This window comes from Syngnathus scovelli, chromosome 1, assembly GCF_024217435.2.
Source record: "Syngnathus scovelli strain Florida chromosome 1, RoL_Ssco_1.2, whole genome shotgun sequence".
In the NCBI taxonomy this organism is placed as follows: domain Eukaryota; kingdom Metazoa; phylum Chordata; class Actinopteri; order Syngnathiformes; family Syngnathidae; genus Syngnathus; species Syngnathus scovelli.
In genome coordinates this window covers 15,842,501-15,862,349 of record NC_090847.1, presented here as the reverse complement: position 1 = coordinate 15,862,349, position 19,849 = coordinate 15,842,501, and the positions used below count along the sequence as shown (strand labels likewise).

The window sequence follows — 19,849 nt, the reverse complement described above, 5'->3', positions numbered from 1 at the left end:
GATGGGCGAATCTAAATTGCCAAACATTTTTGTTTTTTGTGGTCGGAACATGGTGGCACTTTCATAAGGTCGGAGCTGGACCAGATGTCTTAAACCTCCTGCATTTCTGGCATGTTTTTATAGACGTTCGAAAAAAATCTGCTTTAAAGACGAATTCAAACTGCCTGAATTTAGACAGCAACAGTCAAGATGAAATTAAAACTAACTATAATAAAACACACAAGAATATGAAATTAAGTCAAGATGAAATTAAAAATAACTATAATAAAATACACAAATCATTATAACCCAGGTGAGTTGTGAAAGTTTAGAATAAATAAGCACCTGTGATATAGCACGTTACCAGACGGTTCTCCAGCGACACGTCTGCGTCGGTGGTCGTCATGGAGACAATAACTTCGCCAGGGCGACTGTTCTCTGCCACCGAGCCATGGTAAGCATCTTTGGTGAACGCCGGAGGACTGTCATTTTCATCCGCCACCGTTACTTCCACCAGGACACTGGATGATAGCTTGGCGTCGCCACCATGGTCAGTGGCCAGCACGTGGAAGCGGTGCAGCCTGGATGCCTCGCAGTCAGCCTCTCGCACAGTCACAATCCAGCCAGTATCGCCGTCGATGGAGAACAGGTCAGTGATGTTGGCGTCATCATCAGCTAGTGACTCCAGGCTGTAGGTGACCAGACCATTGGTGTCTGTGTCTGGGTCATTGGCAGTCACCTGAATGATGGTGGTTCCAATCGGCATGTTCTCTGCCAGGTAGGCTTTGTATGGGTTGGCGTCAAAGACTGGTTGGTTGTCATTGACATCCCGTACCTGGATACTGACCGACACCATTGAGGCCACGTCGGTTCCATTGTGATTGGCCTGAGCCAACACGTCAATTTGATACCACTTGGTCCTCTCGTGGTCTATGGTCTTCTCCAGTAGCAACGTTCCACTTTCTTTGTCCAAGCTGAACACTTTGTCTCGGTTGCTCTCCACTGTGTTACCATCGACCAGGCTGTAAATGAGCGGCATGTTTGAGTCAGCTTTCACCGAGCCAATCTCTGTCCCAACAGGTGTGTCCTCAGCAGCTGAGAAGGTGTATAGAGGCTCGACAAACATTGGCAGAGGCATTTCAGGAGGGAGCACTTTGACTTGCACAGGGACGGTGGAGTTGTAGAACGGGAAGCTGCCGTCACGAGCCTTTACCTTGAAGTTGAAGATCCTATTCTCCATGCTGACCAAGCTCTCTTTGACGCTCACCACACCAGTAAATGGGTTGATCTCAATCACATCCTCTGTGGCCCCTTCACCTTCATCTAAGGTGTAGGTGATGTCGGCGTTTTTACCGTCGTCTGCATCATACGCCATAATTTGAATGACAGGGGAGCCTTTGTTGACGGTCGATTGAATAGCAACCTGGTACTCGGATGCTTTGAACTGTGGAACGTTGTCGTTGTCATCCGCCAGTATGATCTTGACTGTGCAAAAGGCCACTTTACCGCCACCATCTTTTGCCATCACTTTGATGGCGATTACCCTCTGGTCAGGGTTTTCTCTATCTAGCGGTTGTGTGGTGACAATCTGACCGTTTGCGTTGATGGCGAACTTCTCATCCGCCAACTTGTTTATGATGGTGTAGTCCACACTGCCATAAGGCCCATCATCTGGGTCAATGGCGGCAAGCCGGATCACACGGGTTCCTGCCTCTGCATTTTCAGTGAGTTCCGCCTCATACGTGCTCTGTCGAAAGTATGGGCTGTGTCTGTTGCTATTGATCATGTCAATGTTGACCGGCGCACTTTTCTGGAACACGCCATCTGACACTGACACTGTCAGGTTGTAGTATGGATCCAGGTTCCTCTTGCAGATGTTAGCGAAAGAGATGATCCCAGAGGTCTCATTGATGTTGAAGTAGTGGTCTTCATTGCCTGAAAGGATTTTGTACTTGAGGTTGTTGGTGTCTGCGACATCTGGATCGGACGCTTGAATCTTGATTACAATGAGGCCACACTTTGCAGATTCGTCCAACGAGGCTTGGAAATGAGAGCTGACAAAGTCTGGGGGATTGTCATTGACATCGGTGACATGAACCAAGACAACAGCCTCACCACTGAGGGCGACGCTTCCATTGTCAACCACGTGAATTCTCAACTGGAAGTGATTCATGCTTTCATAGTCCAGAACTTGCTTTAAGAAAATCAATCCGCTTTGTTGGTCTATGTCGAAGAAATTGGTTTCGTTGCCTTCTGTTCTCGCCATGTGAAATGTCAGATCTTTATTCCTGCCAGAGTCCAAGTCGAAGGCAGAAAGCTGCAGTACTGAGGAGCCAATAGGAAGCCCCTCCGCGATGTTGGCAGTGTATATTTGCTGGGAGAAAAAGGGGGCATTATCATTCACATCATCAACCTCCACCTCAATAGATGCCTCTGAAAATGCTCCACTCACAGAATCTGTGGCTCGCACAGTAAGCACATGTAAGGTCTGGCTCTCATAGTCTAACGGGTTAGTGACTGACAACACACCCGTCTTGAAGTCAATATGAAAGTGCTTGGAAGCATTTTCCTCCACTAAGTTGTAAGTCAGGCGATAGCCTTCAGGATTCTTGGCCTGCACGTGCAAGATGGTAGTGAAGGGGGGGACACTTTCTGGGACTTTCAGAGGATATAAAAGTGTTTGGAAAATTGGGTTAGACCGGTTCCTAACTTGAATACTGAGCTGTGCCTGGATCATGTGACCGGGATCCCCCTCATCCATCGCCTGGATCGTCAAGACATATTTGCTTAGGGTGTCAAAATCAAGAGGCCTCTGAAGGGAAACATCTCCCATATCTGGATCTATCCTGAAGAGCTCATAATCCTCCTCCAGAGAGTACACAATGGATCCGTTCTCACCCAGATCTCTGTCAGTGGCAATGGCCTGGTACACAACATCTCCCGGTTCTACATCTTCAGGTATCGTCATTGAGAACGGGAGGTTGAGGAACAGAGGTGGGTTGTCGTTGACGTCGTCTATAAAGACTTTCACCAGAGCGGTGGCTGTCCTTGGTGGAGTTCTTGTATCTTGTAACATCACCACTACATTGTAGATGTCTGTGTCCTCGCGGTCAAACGGCACACCCGTGGTCTCCATGACACCTGATGTCCGGGAGATTGCAAACCTCCCCACGGGGTTCAAGAGAGAATACGAGAGAGGCTCATTTAGGTAACATCCTGTTGGTTTGAGCGCTGCTAACGTTTTCACACTGTTCAAGTTCTCTGAAACGCTCACTGAGTAGGTTTTTTGCTCAAAGCTTAGACCACTATCTGTGACATTAGTGACATTCACCCTCACAATGGCAGAGTCTCTGTGAAGCCCATCTGAGGAGCTAACTACGAATTGGTAAAACGGATTAAACTTCAAGACGTTGCTCACCGTGATGACTCCAGTGGCGGAATGAATAGAAAAGACATCTTGGAGATGTCCTTTGTCAATGCTGTATGAGACTGCAGAATCTGCATCGTGAGCCACCACCCTTGTTACCTCCGTGCCCGTGACCGGCGGAAAGATGATGGACGACTCATATACAGTGGCAGAGAACCGTGGCGGGACGTCATTCACGTCCAGGACACGCACAGTAACCTTGACAGGTTGGGTAGCGTACAGTGATGGTTTCCCAGAATCTTTCGCCTGCACGCTGAAGTGATACTCAGCCTCACGTTCAAAGTCTATCAGCGCCGCTAGTGAGATTGCACCTGTGCCACTGTCGATCTTGAACACTTTTCTGGCCTCCTCTTCCAAGATCTCATAGACAATTAGTGCATTTGCATCTTGGTCCTCATCCGAAGCCTGGACAACCAAAGGCGTGTTGTCTTCCGACATCACCAGGCTATTGATGTGTTCCGCTTCACTTATTTGTCCAGTGTACTCACTCCGTGCAAAAATAGGAGCGTTATCATTCTCATCCATGACATAGATGTAAACTGCTGTCCTGGACACAGCTCCAGAACTAGTGGATGCCGAAACGTTAAGCGTGTAGGAGGCACACGTCTCAAAATCCAGATGATTTTGGATTGTGATCATGCCAGTGTATCGGTTGATGTGAAATGTTCCAGTCTGGTCGCCACTTTCGATACCGTAATTTATTGCAGCTGGACTGGAGGCCGAGATGGTGACCACCGGTGTCCCTGAAGCACTCTGCTCGCTGATTTCCGCAAGATATTCATCAGCGTGGAAGACCGGTGGGGTGTGGTCAGAGATGCGGACATGAACGTGGACAGAGCAGATGTCGCTGCGTTGAGGAAAGCCCTGATCAGTGGCCTTCACCGTGAGGTGGAAAGGGTCCTGCTGCTGCAGGTGCAAAGGTTTGGACACGCTGATGGATCCCAGGATTTGATCGATGAAGAAGATGTTGTTGATGTTGCCTGTCGGAGGAAAGAAAAGAATGTGTCAAAGTTGGAATTTTTCCTATGTAGCCGTTCTGTGTGCCCCGCAAATTTCCCCGGTGTCCAAAGTAGTATCAAAGGTAAAGGAAACTGACTCATTTCAGCTAAAAATATCCACAAACAATCTCATAAGAAGCCAAAAATCGGAGGTGCCCTCGCAAAGGACTCTTTAAAATTTCAGCGATGTTTCAAACTATGTCATTATGTCACTGTCATTCAACTCAAATGGCAGAACTGAAACATTATTCACTAGAAGAGCAGTGTAGGGTTAGATCAGAATGTCATTTAGCTACTTACAGAAGATTTGATTTCTAAATGAAATAGACAGAAAATCCGAGGCTACATGCGGGAAGACTGTTGTAACATCCACTAACAATCTCGGTTAAAATTGGCTTCTCCCCTATATATGTACAAATATTATATTCTCAGTCAAGATGAGCACTTTAACAAAACTTTGTCACCTATTATTGATTTCTACTAGCCTGGGCTTTTGTAGCATCTTATGAAAGAACACTGAAAGAACACAAAGACAGGTACTGTTTTTCAGTGAATAGCAGAGGATAGATTCCTATCCAAGATAGGAATAGAAATAGAATAGATAGAAAATAGAAAAAGCACCAAAAGCTGAATTTGTAAATGGCACACTGCAAAGAAATGTTGACCTTATTTCCAACGGCCTCATTTTCACTTCCAAAAACATTGTTTAATGATTGCCAATTGTTAGCTTGTCGATATAAATTTGGAACCTTGTTGGCAAGACAGGGGGAGTAATTGTGTATTGTTAGCGTACAATTGAACAATTTTGCAATCCATATTGATGCACAATAATAAATCACTTGATCGTAAAGCAACTCTTTCTTTATGCTCCCTGCTTGCCATGAATCTTTTCTTCATTTTTTATTTTGTCAAATATGCTGGGTGAACAATTACCTTTTGTCGAAGCTTTTGTCCTGGAACTAACACATAGTAAATCACATCCAGGTAGGCACTTTTCTTTTTTCATTGTGCTCTGGGATCAGAGACAAATCCCTTGCCAAAGCTGAGCAGTATTTGTTCCGTGACATTCTGTGCACGGCGCAAATGAAACAATAAAACAGCTACGGAGAGCTGGCTTGAGCCCAGGAAATCCCAAACATAAAATGATCACTGTGGGAGGAAATCGAGAACCACTCCAACGACACTCCGAGGTCTCATAATGGCGTCTTTGAGCACTCTGCTTTAGTGGAGCTCTTAACTGGCTAGGGGTCCGGGGGAAGAAAGTGCGGGAAAACATTGGGATATTTCAGAAAAAAAATACCCTGGTACTTTGACGATGAGTTTAATTTGTTCTGTGACCAAGCTTTAAACTCAATTTACTTCCATCCATCCATTTTCTGTACCGCTTTGTCCCCACGGGGGTCGCGGGTGTGCTGGAGCCGATCCCAAACGTCATTGGGCAATAGGCGGAGGATACCTTGAACTGGTTGCCAGCCAATCGTAGGGCACAGAGACAAACAACCATCAGCACTCGCACTCACACCTAGGGACAATTTGGAGTGCTCAATCGGCCTACCGAGCATGTTTTTGGAGATGTGGAAGGAAACCGGAGTGCCCCGGAGAAAACCCACGCGGACACGGGGACATGGAATCGAACCCGCACCCTCCTAACTGTGAGGCGGACGTGCCAGCAAATGCACCACCGAGCCGCCCTTAATTTACTTGTATATCAAATTATTTGCCTATATTTAATTTACATTTCAACTGAAATGCCATCTGTTCCAGATTCCTAAAAAAACATGTTTTTTGTTTCTTGTTTTTGAGTCAAGAAAAATAGCTGTCTATTGTAAAATGTATAATGGAAGAAAATGTAAATCAATAAACTGGTCTCATATTGTGTAATCTTTGTTCAAACTGAAATATGTGTGTGCTGGCTTTAAGTGGTGTAGCCTTGTGAGTGACTTCAGGAGGACATCAGCTAGTTTGCATGTGAGCATCTGGGCATGAGTTGTGGCCTCCTTGCAAGTATTCTCACTTTGCATTCTTCTGTATTCTATCCCGTTCAATGAACAGCTCTTCCACTTGCAAGTACCTTGATTAATTGATATTTTTCTCACTTCCCACTAAATTAATTTTCTTCCCCACTTCACTCGAGTGATCATGTCTGGTCACAACTCATATTTTGGCTCCCAAATGGCTCGTAGCTAAAAAAAAAAAGGGAAACTGGGACACTTTTAAGTCAAGGTAACAGTGTAATTGTAAAAAAAAAAAAAAAAAGCTGCTCACCGGAATGCAGGGAGTACGCAATGTTGGCATTGCTGCCTGCGTCACCGTCCAGGGCCTTGACACGCACCACCTCGTAGCCGACAGGCGACACATTAGACACGGCGGCCTCATAGCGCGTGCGCAGGAAGGCAGGTGCATGGTCATTGCAGTCCTCCACATGCACCATCACCTTGGCAAAATTCCTCTTGACTGGTATCTCCTGGTCACGCACCTAAGTGGGAAGGAAGGAACATCACATGTGGTCATAATGAGAATAATTTGAGTGTGACTTAGAGAGCAATAGTGACAAATGTGCTTTCAGGAAAGTTTCCTGTCAGTTAAATGCTTGGTATGAAGGGAGCAGTATAAAAAAAAAATGCTGATAAGTAACATGCAGATGTTTGGCCTAACTGGTTGTTGGTGGTTGGCTAGGGGCTGGGGGAGTGATGCATTGGGTAGGCCTAGCAGGAGGTGAGATGGTTGGCCTCTTTAGACTACCTGAAGGTGTCAAAATGTCCCGAACAGAATGAAAATAGTTGCTAGTTCAAGAATATCCGTAGTTTTAAATATTTTGCGTTCCATTCCTTGACCTCAAAGCGCTTCAGCTCCCTCCAGTAGTACTGGCCTAGGCTTTGAACGGGACTTCCAAAAGTCTATGACCAGCTCCTTTGTCTAGGAGACATTAAGTTCCAGATGGCTGGTAAGCACCAAGCGGCAAAGATCTTCTATTCTATTAACTACAGAACGGTATAATCTTGGTTTGGAATAGAGGCCAAGGGGAGTGCCTGACTAGATGTTGCCTCCTCCCAGTACCAACACTACTGGTGGCCACCTCCACCATACCATGATATCAACTCTATTAAGAACCAAGGAATCCTAAAACTAGGTGTATGCGTGTGGATGATAAGTGTACTGTGCTTCTAAACAGGAACTGATTTGAAACAATCAGTCTCCACTGTATAGAAATATTTATTTCTCGACCTGACTTATTTCTATACTCTCACATCTACTTAAACCACACGTAGAATCTTGCACTGCCTTACTCCCTGACATTCCGACTTTTTGTCTTTTTTACTGCCGCTTCTCCTCTCATCAGCCCCTACTCTCCTATTCAGAGAGGGGGCTTGGTGGTGATAATTCAAGTGAGTGTGCTTAATAATAATAATAATTCATTGTCCAACAATAAAAAGAGCTGCGGAGGACCACTTTCCTGGAGGTGTGTACCTGTGACGCTTCATTTTATAAAATGGATTCTCACGCTGTTTTAATTAACACAGTGTACAGCATCATATTGATCAATGTTGCCCATTCAGCATCCAGCCTGGTCATCCTGGAATTGGATCACTCTAATTGTGGACACTTCTCAATGTTGTTTACCTCCTAAATAGGTTTTGTCATGATTTTTCCTTGCTCAGAAGGGGTTATTGACCAGGGGATATCTATGATTTTTGTGTTCTGTGGGCCTTTCAGACTCTTAGGCTATATAAATAAACTTGACTTGAGACATCATCCCGATATGTCAACCTTATTGAGAGTCTGTGGCGCATGATTAAGTGTAAGATCTATGACAATGCACAGCCATAGACTTGAAAAAAAAAGCCACTCATTTACACCACGGTGTAACAGTGTGACCATTACCATGACAACAAGCGTGTGCTGCGAGATGGTCTCGTAGTCCAATTTGTCTGTGGTGGCCAGGACACCGCTCTTGGGATCCAGGTGGAAGAGTTTGTAGCTGTTGGGATGTACGCTGCTGTGAATTGAGAAGACCAGCTTGCTGTTGGCATCATCATCACGTGCCCCTAAGTGTAGGATGTCCTTCCAGGCTGCCGTGTCCTCAGGCACCCTCACCTGACAGACACGGTGACCAGTAAATGAGAGAAATAATGCAGTGACACTTTGAACCTCGAACCATTTTCAGTTGGAACCATCATTACCGCAATAAACCCTAGCATTGAAGTATTACCGGTAATTCTTTGTCAGTTTTGCGGTTTTCATAGACTTTTTCGGAACCCTAACCTGAAACCCAAATCCCTATTCCCAACCCATTCATCCTCCATAAAACCTCAAAACTAAAACTGACCCTGACCCAAAACCTCTAACCCTAAATTATCTTGATTAAAGATCAACCCTAGCTCTAAAACACAAAGCCTAACCTGAAATCCTAACTCACTCACTTTACCATAAAATATCACCCTCAACCCTGAATTCCAAATGCAAACCCTTTTTCAATCCAGGCTTCCATCTATGCTAAGAAACGTTGACTAAAGTCAGTTTAGGCTTCTTTTGCTCTTCATGTACATAAAAATTCCAATGGTCTACAGTATTCACACAAGCACACACCTCATAGAGAGTCTTGAAGAAGACGGGCCGATGTTCATTCATGTCCAGAACACGGATGTAGGCCTGTGGTCAGCAAAAACAAAAAACAAGCAAAGAACAGCCAGGTTATGGAAATGACATCCAATATAGAGGAGATAAAAATAAATCACAGAGAAAGCTGTTTGTTATCATGCTGACTCAGCAGTGGTGCAAATCAAACACACACTGCATCAGTCATTGTTTTGTCTCTCGCTTTCTTCGTGTGAAAGAGCACTCAGGCATAAAAGTGTGAAAGAAAAAAAATAAACAGAAGAAAAAATCCCTTTTTTGAAACTATTATAAAGTTTTTCTTCATACTGTTCTTTGAGCCTCAAACTTTAAACACATAATGCAGTGGGAAAAACTTCCGTCCGTCCGTCCGTCCGTCCGTCCGTCCGTCCGTCCGTCCGTCCGTCCGTCCGTCCGTCCATCCATCCATCCATCCATCCATCCATCCATCCATCCATCCATCCAGTAACCACCAGACATTTACCATCCTGAAATATAACTCTTCAAGAGCCAGAATTCTTTTTGTATCAATCGAAAAATCCATTTATTGACGTTGGTCAGGCCACATACGATATTACGGTAACACAGCAACAATAAAATCACCCACTAAAATAAAAGTCATTACCGTTTTGGTATGTCTACTAAAGTCCCCTTTTGACTTATCATATACGTTTTCAAACATGCAATTTCTGGTGAGCATTATCATATTTTAATGTACTGCACGGAGCTCACTGAATAAATCCAACTCATTCACAACTATTGAAATTCATGAATAAATATAATGTAGTCATGACTGCATTTGTATTCCATCACACAGCTGCTTAAATAGATCGACAGCCAGTTCTTCACTGTGTCTGTTTGCTGAGGAACCTAAGATTGAGGATTACTTAATATAAAAGTGTAATTTCCGTTTTTTTGTTCACTTTCTAAAGTTGTGTTCATCATTTGAGTCATGCAGGGCTTTTTCTGAATCAGAAGAATGGCTCTTGGGCTCACCTTATTTCTATGCCACTCTAAATAACCACACATTCTTTTGCTTTTTTGTTGTTGTTGTGCCATCAATGTGACAAGAAGCTTGCTTGACAATTTAAAAGTTCTTGTATTTAACTGGATACACTTGCTTTCAAATGTTTGGGGTCACCAAGACAATTTAGTGTTTTCCATGAAAACTAACAGAATTGCACGAGGGGTTTCAAGGGTTTTCTAATCATTCATCAGCCTTCTAACGCAATTAGCAAACACAGGGGGCCATTAGAACACTGGAGGGATGGTTACTGGAAATGCACCTTTATACACCTATGTGGATATTGCAGCTAGAATTGTCTTTTACCACATTAACAATGTGTATTCCTGGTGAGTTTAATGTTATCCTCATTGGAAAATCCAACCATTTTCTATAACGCTTGGTTGATTTATTTTAAAAATAAGGACATTTCTAAGTGACCCTAAACTTTTGAATGAACTTTTCCAATGCTTTGTCTCAAAATGTGACTCCAAATTGAAAATTTCACAGCTATAGTCTACTGGCATATTGAGGACATGGGTCAGATGCTGGTCTGAGGGACAATATATGCACATTTTTAGTCCATTCTTGTTTGAATTGCTGATTTTCACCATCCACTTTTCCCTTAGCAGTGAGCGTGGAACATTTTTGTATACATAATACTGGCTTTCACAGATGCCAAAGCGTCAGTGAAAGTTGAAAATTGCACTCGCAGCAGTGAACTCACTAACCCACAAACAGTCCATCTGTGCGTCAATGGCATGGTGTTTACTTCTGACCTAAGCAAAATACATAGTGACAGAAAATTCCAGTCAACTGGCAGACACCTATCCACTGCGCCAACAGCCTACCTGAATGTGTTGGGCGACTGTGGTTAACGGCGAAACTGCTTCAGTAGGGCCTTGAGATACGAATGACATGACCTAAACTTTTTGCTTCGAGTTGTGAGACGAAAATTGGGACAGCACCACTCTATGGGAACTCACAACACTTCACAACTAGTAACAGTTTGAAGGTTATTAGCAAACAAATAACCGTAAATTTCGGTCTATAAGCCGCGACTTTTTCTCAAATTTTGAACCTTGTGGCTTATAGTCCAGTGCGGCTTATATAGGATTCTTTCCGTGACTTTTGTGATGACCTGATCACTTTTATAGACTCGTAAAAAGGCTGTGGACCGCTGTTGTGCGGCACTGCTTTGCTGGGTGGAGGGATATGCGACACGGTCACTGGGGAGAAAAGTGGTATGTTGATCGCATGTCCATCCGCCAGGCAAATAGTGCCGTATAATTCACACAAAGAAGAGACAGAACGAGATGATGACGGACATTACTGAAAGGAAGCTTTTATACACAAACCGTCATAATGGGGGACAGTCGGGGGACACTTCCTAAAACATAGACTATCTTACGTTCTCTTGTGCACAACTGACTGGAACTGACGAAACTGACGTATTTCACAGACACATATATCGAAGGCGCACAAATAGTGTTTTTTACACATTCCAACCTGCACAGTGGAGCTGTGGTGGCCGTCGGTGACCTGCACTGTCAGGTTGTAGTTTGAGCGACGGGCGGCGTCCAGTCGATGGGCGATAGAGATGGTGCCCGAGTTCCTCTGGATGTCAAAATCCTTTTCCTCATCTCCACCTGACAGACAGGAAGATGACAAACACTAGCTGTTATTACATATGTGATACACTATGACATTTTCTTCAATCTGTAGATTATTTATATTCATCTTCAGGTCTAGTCATTCTGTTTATTTATGTTGTGCAAAGTGGCAGTGAGCAAAAATAACTGGACATTGTTTTTATTCCTATTGTGCACTGTGGTGATCATGCATAACTAGTCAACATATTCATAATATGATTTGATATAGATCGTTTTATGGTGACTCACTGGCGAGACAGGTGATGACGTTACTCACATCCCCTCCTTGTGCCTAAATCATAGGATTTAACATGACTTGAGCTTGCCGTAAATTCTGTTTCTTAACTTTGTGGATTATCAGTATTCTAAGTATTCTATTTATTTCTATTGTGCATAGTGGCAGTTATGAAATACACCAGGGCTGCCCAAGTTCGGTCCCTGAGAGCCCTTAACCACTCTTGTTTCGATGCATGCCTACTACGACCCTCCTGATACGAATCATCAGGTTCATTATCAGGCTTTCGCAAAGCTTATTGATGACCTGATCATTTAAATAACGTGTCTAGGAGGAAGGTCACCTAAAAAAGGCTGGATGGGGGCTCGTGAGGGCTGGACTTGGGAACTCCTGACCTATACCCTAACTTTATCGCACTATGCTGCAGATACATGACCGAGCACACCAAGGACTTTTTTTTTTTTTTTTTTTAAACCAAATGGATTATTTCTTGGTGTTTCATCTAATTCAGTGGTTCTTAACCTGGACTCGATCGAACCCTAGAGGTTCGGTGAGTCGGCTTCAGGGGTTCGGCAGAGCTGGTATGTCATCCCCCCCCCCCCCTCCCCCCTGTGGACGGCCGAACACATCTGAATGTCGTGTAAATGTCGCATATCTGAACTGTCGTTCCCCTGTCACCCCCCCCCCCCACACACACACACACACTAAAGAGGGGTTCGGTGAATGCGCATATGAAACTGATGGGGTTCCGTACCTCCAAAAAGGTTAAGAAGCACTGATCTAATTTCTGTTGTGCATAGTGGTGGTTATGATGAATGATTGTTCATTGGAGCTAGCGCATTAATCATATCATCTGCTGTGTGACATAGCCTCCCATGGGCTTTTTAGTTTGTTTTGCAATTTGTGTTTGAAAATTAATTTTTGAAAAGGCATTTTTGTATGTATTCATATTTAGCATACTCTTAATTAGTTGATCTTGAATAATCTTTTCTCAGTCCTGTTTTACGCACGCACAAACGCACACACACACGCACACACACACGCACACACACACGCACACACGCACACACACACACACACGCACACACGCACGCGCACGCGCACGCGCACGCGCGCACACACACACACACACACACATACACACGCGCACACACACACACACACACACACATACACTGGTTTCACTCCGTTTCGATTTAATTAAGTGGATGAAGTGACTAGCGGCCTTTTTAAGTGATTTAATTTAATTGACGGCATGGACTTCCTGTTGGCTGTGCATCAGGAAGCTTTTTGCCCTTGAGAGCCCTACATACTAATGTTTGAGCGCTTTATGTGGTGGCATTAAAATGGAACACGCTGTAGTTGTGTGGTCAATATTAAGAAAAAAAACCCCAGACCAACATCATGTTGTTCCAACAAAAGGAGGCTTTGTGCTAGAATTCCACTTATCACACATTTTTTTTCCTCCCACAATTCTTCTTCATATTTACATGGATCAAGGTCACAAAGGGGAGATGCAGTACCCAAGGAAGAAAACCAGCTTCACCATATGATTCATCAATCTTGCATAAATCTGACAAATGTGGGGTTCATATGGTAAAAATAGTCACGTATACTTACATGTATACTTCATATATAATAATACAAATTCATTACATTAGTGGTACTAAATATAATTCAAATTGGGTACATTTGAGGTGTATATGTTAAATATGATGTCAATATAGAGGTGTGGACATTACATTCTGTAGGTGCACTTATAAAATTAAGTACAGTAATCAATAACTTATCTAAGTTACACCTACTATGTGCCAACAAAATTGTAGCAAGTGAAAATACTGAGTGGCAAGTAACTCTGGGGTACATTAGCCACAGTGACACCCTCCCCAGAAACATCGCGATTTCTGGAATTGACTACCACCATTCCACGTCTCTGCCTGCCCCAACTTTGCACCTGCACCTAGCCTACAGTTCCATTTCCTGCTCGGCCTTTTCCGTCTTTTCCGCAGCAATCTAAAAGGCATCGTGTTGATGTTTTTTTTCACAGACAGAACAAGTGGAGCCATCTCAGGAAGTCTCCAGTTGTCTCTGTGAGTTATCATGTGGGACTGAAAGAATGATAAGAGATGAAAAAGAATGAGAGTGAGAGAGAGAGAGCGTGCCCCATCAGGAATACTTCATCATATCTGAGGAAGAGTGAGAACGAAAGTATTCCACTGACACAGCATAGAGATGTGCTCCTCAGATAACATGCTGTACTGTACAATTAACTAAAGAATGCAATATCGGTAGAAATTGCGTATGAATACTGATGCTGATCTGAAATACTGTGAAATTAATTGAATTGCTCAAACGGAGGGCAAGAAGGAGGAGATAAATCGTATAAGTAAACATCTCTTCGTTTGGGAATGTGGGAAATATGATGCTTCTTTATTTCCCTGAATTAGCTGAACATTTTGAAGTCACAATGATTTGAGTCAGTGGAAAAAGGTGGAAGGAGGAAGTCACTGCTTACAATACTGTTAATTTGAGAATTTTATTGTGGAATTTTAGGAATGAGAAAAATAGTTCAGCATGTAAATTTAATACCTGATAACCGAATGGAAATCCATTGCTGTGATTTGTGGATACTTGCGTTAATGCTTTTCACAATGACAAAGCCAAAAGTGTGGATTTTCACATGTAAAGTGAAGGATAGGCTGGTCGTCCCCGCCTGTGGCGACCTGTCAACTGATGATAGACGGAATGCTGCTGATTTATCCTCACTGATGAAAAACTGAATAAATTGCTGACACCTAGACCCCTACCATCCATCACATTGACACGCTCACCATTTACTAAATCATGAAGTTGCATGACACTCATTTGACCTATCACTTGTAGGCATGTTTATCATGAGTATAGCCATAAAAATGTCTCAAGAAGCTATGTCTGATAAGACATGGACAGTCGGCCACTGATTTGAAGGGGCCATTTCAGGCTCATTTTGGCCGATTTACAGAGGTTCTTCAAAGCCAGACTTGTTAAAGGCAGTTTACCTGTCTATCATAAGTAGACCCACAAATATCTCAGGAAGCCATGCTTGGAAACATAGAAGAAAATTGTCACATTTGTTTTGAAGCAGCCATTTTAAAGGGCTCCAAAGCAGTTTCACTTATCAATATAACATTTGGACAGCAAGTCTGTCATGAGGAACCACAAAAAAGTTGCAAGCCTTCCCTCCTTAGAGTAGAACGCAGCCATTTGAAGCTCATTGTTCCATTTTCAGTGGTCCTTCAAAGAGGAACTTTGTTTTATTTTGTTCAAATGCTATTGCAGTAAAGTTTGATGACTTGTCAGAAAATGCTATATTCTAGTAATTCAAAAAAGAAAATTCCACCCTTGAGCCAGTTTCTCATTGCAAGATGGGATTTGGTTGACAAGTCTATCGAGAGTAGACTCACAAAAAGCTTGAAGAAGCCATCTCTGAAAATATACAGCAACTCTGCAGTCTATGTTGAAATGGCCTTCTTACGATCATTTTGGTCATTTTCAGATGTCCTACCCAAAGTCCTTCACACATTTTTGGGCAATTGCTACTAGATTTGAACTTTGTATACAAGTAACTACATCGATGGATCTGAGTTCGTCAACAAAATGGCAGAAAAAAAATCAACATCTTAAAACACAAACCTCCTAAAAAAAAAAAACAAGTGCACTGAAAAGATTTATCCAGTAGGTCCAAGAGTCACACGCATAACACAAGATATCTTACCTACGATGTGAAACCAGCGCAGCCGGTATGTCTCAGTCATGATGATGCCCACCATGTGAGTTACGGGTTCCGTTTCCATGACAGCAAAGGTGAAGTGAGGCTCATCGAAGGCAATTGGCTCCGCGGGAGGGGACTCGGGCGAAACCCACTCGATGTCCAGCCTTGCTGCAGAGGACAGTGATGGGCTCCCCGCGTCCATGGCTTTAATCTATAAAATGTAGTGTCAAAATTGGTAATATTAGAAATGCAATCATAATTAGAAACCTGGTGTGTGGTAACTCCCCCATGCTCCTTTTATTAGCATGTACATACGTTGGACCGTTAATTTGTATCTGGACCCTGACACCATAGTCTTGTTGGTTCATTTCACCATGTTAGCTGATGGAGAGTGTAAGAGTAAACTACCGTGAGAATGGTGTAATTCCCAGGCCAGAAGTCTCCAAGTGAAGTCACCACACCCGTCAACGGATCAATTTGGAAACTGCCATCGTGGTCGTCCTGTAGCGTGTATGTAACGTCGGCGTTGGAGCCCTCGTCGTCGTCATGGGCGATCATTCGGCAGACTTCCAGATGGCCGTCTTGTTGAAGCTGGGCGGGCAGTTTGACGTGGAAAAGTTTGTCTGTAAACTTGGGCCAGTTGTCGTTGTCGTCCAGCACACGAACCACCACCGTTGCGGTGGAGTGCAGAGACGGGGAGCCATTGTCGGACACTATGACCTGTCATACAATGATTGGAGTAAATCATAATTGCAATGAAACATATCTTGTCTTGTATGAACAGTATTATTTTTGGATTGAATTATATTGTATTGCAATTTGAGTGAATCGTTTCATAACTAGAGTGGAACCTATGGCATCGGAATTGGAGTAAACTCAATCATTCCTGGAGTAAATTGCATGATGCCTGAAGTGAATCATGGAATTGGAGGGAAGTAGAGTAAATCATGTTGTATTGCATTTAGCTTAGAGTCTATTTCAGCATGTCTGGTGTAAAGTATGTTGGGTGATATGACAGTATTGTGTTGTAGATACAGTGAATGATTTCATTGGTGCAAGGAATCACGTCGTAATTGGAGCTAATTTCGTATTTCGTGTGAATTGCAGAATATTTTAAATAAATGAGTCATTGAGAACTAGAGGCATAGCTTTCCAATGAATAGTTGGTTTAAGGTTTAGTTCCAATTTTAACATGTAGAGGATACCCCTTATTGGACTAAGCACCTCCTTCCTTGTTCAGTACAAGACAACTCTAATTTTCAAGATGGCTGTCTCCAAAACCAGGGTTCACCTTCCGCTAAAACATTGGACAAAATTATGTTTAGGAAATATCCTAATACCCGAATCTAAGGAAAACCACATTTCCTGTGAAATCAGAAGTACTCATTGCCATATGAACCACTAACATATAAATCATTTATATCACTCTACTGCACTTAGCGATAATTGCATCTAATTATACAGTAATTGGAGTGGATAGTGTGGAAAATATCGCAATCAGAACTTCATTGTATCATACGTATTTGCAAGGAATTGCATAACATTGTACTTGTATGCATTTAAGTGGTTTTGTAATGACAGTGACATGAAAACAGCAGGAACCTGGATGAGCAATTAAATGAAAAAAGTGCGAAGGTCTCACCTCAATACTGTGCTCTGCTTTATCCTCACGATCCAACGCTGCCACTGTGCTGATGACACCTGTGCAAACACACAAACACACACATGCACACACACGCACACACACACACACACACACACACACACACACACACACACACACACACACACACACACACACACACACACACACACACACACACACACACACACACACACACACACACACACACACACACACACACAATTAGTGCTGGAATGTCCATTTCCTAAGAGTGAATAATAGACACTAATGTACAAAAATAAAGATTCATTTTTTAATACAGAGGTCTTGTCCCGCCCCCTATAGTCATGATTAGGCATTTGCAAATTTTACTGATGTTTTTCTTCGAGCCAATCCTCCGTTATTCATGGAAAACCTCCCATTTGTGATTTTCCGCGACATGGCATTAGAAGATCTGAAATTTCATAGAAGAATATAAATTTTTTCTACTGTGGCATCTCTTTAGTTGAGACAGCATATGTTTACAATTGCCTGTAAACATGTAAAAAAAAAAAACCTAGTTATCAGCTCAACTAAATTTCCACGGCGTAAGGCAGAAGGTTGCTCTGCGCCCAGCACCTGACTGGCTTATCCAAATACAAACCGAAAATAACGAAAGGGGTGTCTGAGTTGTAATCAACAGTAAGGATGACAGCGGCTCAGTGTAGGATCACAAACATTACAGTTTTATCTCAATGGAAAATTCTAAAGTCCCCAACAGAAGCTTGTTCTTGTGCTTGTTCTTATGCTGCAGAAGATAATTGTGAGGACCCTCCCATAGAAAATCAAGCAGCAACAAAGCATAAATGCTGACTTTTAACAAGTAAAAGCACGTCACCCATTAATGTATAACGACCCCCTCAGTTGAATTACAACACGGCTGTCCCTGCTGAAACGCTGCCACATCTTTTAATTAACGAGCTCAAACAAAAGATGCGTTGATTTGGTGGCACATTATTATGCCTGCAGCATTAAAAGACATTTTACTTTCAGGTATACTTGACATCTCAGGAGAGGTGCTTCATTGAAAAGCAGTCTGCCTCAGGCTTCTCATGTCCCAATGAATGTTGATGGCGAGTATGCCAGGTCATCATTTTGCTTTTTTGGCCTAAAAAAAAACTGTTTCATCTTGATCCTGAACACGTATTGGTTTGAAATTAGCTGCAGTTACCTTTCTGTAAACTACCAGCGCATTTGAAGTCAAAAGTAGTGGCAAACAATGATGATAATCAAACACCAATGGTATCTCTACTTACGAACTTAATTGGTCCCCAGTGTTCTGTTCAATTTTATGCAATTCTTGGTTGATCGGGGGCACCCCTAAGTGAGTTTTAAGCAATTGTGTTTGAGACCCCTGCCCCCAGAAACAGGTTTGGAAAAAATTAAGAGACCACCCCTGTTTCTTTAGTTTCATGCTTATTTTAAATGCCCAGTACTACTTAATGTACATTTGTTTGGTGATTACAGTTTGTTCAGGAACAAACCATAAAAATGGCCCCGAAATCATGACTCAACATAAGTGCCTGGTCTATGTACAGCACACTCATCCAGTTAACATCTTGAGAGTCAATCTGAAAGCTTAAACCTTAATGGTGTCGTGGCGCTGTTTTTGTATTTTTATTTTTATTTTTTTAACTGCAAGCCAAGAGTCCGCTAAGGCCGGCAGGGGGTTGGGAATGGGACACATTGACAGCAGAGCAAACAAGGCCTAATCTTAAACCCCCAGGAGGCCATCATAAGGACAGGTGGGCATGTTAAGCAAGAGTGTTTTAGTCATTAGGCGCTTTCACCGGGTCAGTGAACACTCCATGAAGACAAGGCCTGTCTGTGAACGGCTGGGTGTCATCTCCAGAGACACCTTCAGAGTAAATATTGTAAGTGGAGTCATATAAATAAAATAGCTAGTATCTTATTCTAATTTGACTGATTCATTGTATAATAATTGAAATGAATTGGATTGGTGCGGGAGGCGGCTCGGTGAGGCACTGGTTAGCATATTTGCCTCGCAGTTAGAAGGGTGTGGGTTCGATTCCACCTTATGCCCTCCCTGTGTGGAGTTTGCATGTTCTCCCCGTCCCTGTAATTGGCTGGCAACCAGTTCAGGGTGTCCACCGCTTACTGCTTGATGACTGCTGGGATATGCTCCAGCACGCCCGTGACCCCTGTGGGGACAAGCGGTATAGAAAATGGATATTGCATTCCAGGTAAAAAAAAATTAAATCCGGCTTCAAGGATAGAGATGAGAATCTCTTGATGCTCACTATTCAGTCATCTGTGTTGTCTTGAATACATGGAATATTTTTGGCCAGGCGTGCAGTTTCTACGTTCATTACAAACGTATGCAAATGGACACTGCGGTGTGAACAGTCACGCAAAGAGATCAATTTCATGTTATTCTCATGCTAAAACTCTTGAGGCTCTTTCAGCAACCACCAATTGTCACATCTGCACCAGAAAGCTGAAATTGTAAGATGAAAAGCTTGCTATCAGCCCATTGATCACAGTGTGCTGTCGTCATTTATTTGGA

General features: G+C 43.0%; 1 protein-coding gene across 1 annotated transcript in view; it reads right to left on the bottom strand.

Annotated features, from left to right (window-relative positions):
• The window catches only part of fat2 (FAT atypical cadherin 2), a 92,088-nt gene that overhangs the window by 53,581 nt on the left and 18,658 nt on the right, over window positions 1-19,849 (bottom strand). Inside the window, exons 4-11 of the mRNA XM_049749913.2 lie at window positions 17,302-17,360; window positions 16,068-16,379; window positions 15,663-15,870; window positions 11,531-11,670; window positions 8,992-9,054; window positions 8,287-8,499; window positions 6,670-6,880; window positions 325-4,386 (exon numbers count right to left, since the gene is read on the bottom strand). Coding sequence (XP_049605870.2) covers window positions 325-4,386; window positions 6,670-6,880; window positions 8,287-8,499; window positions 8,992-9,054; window positions 11,531-11,670; window positions 15,663-15,870; window positions 16,068-16,379; window positions 17,302-17,360 — 5,268 coding nt within the window. The remainder of the gene's footprint in view (window positions 1-324; window positions 4,387-6,669; window positions 6,881-8,286; window positions 8,500-8,991; window positions 9,055-11,530; window positions 11,671-15,662; window positions 15,871-16,067; window positions 16,380-17,301; window positions 17,361-19,849) is intronic.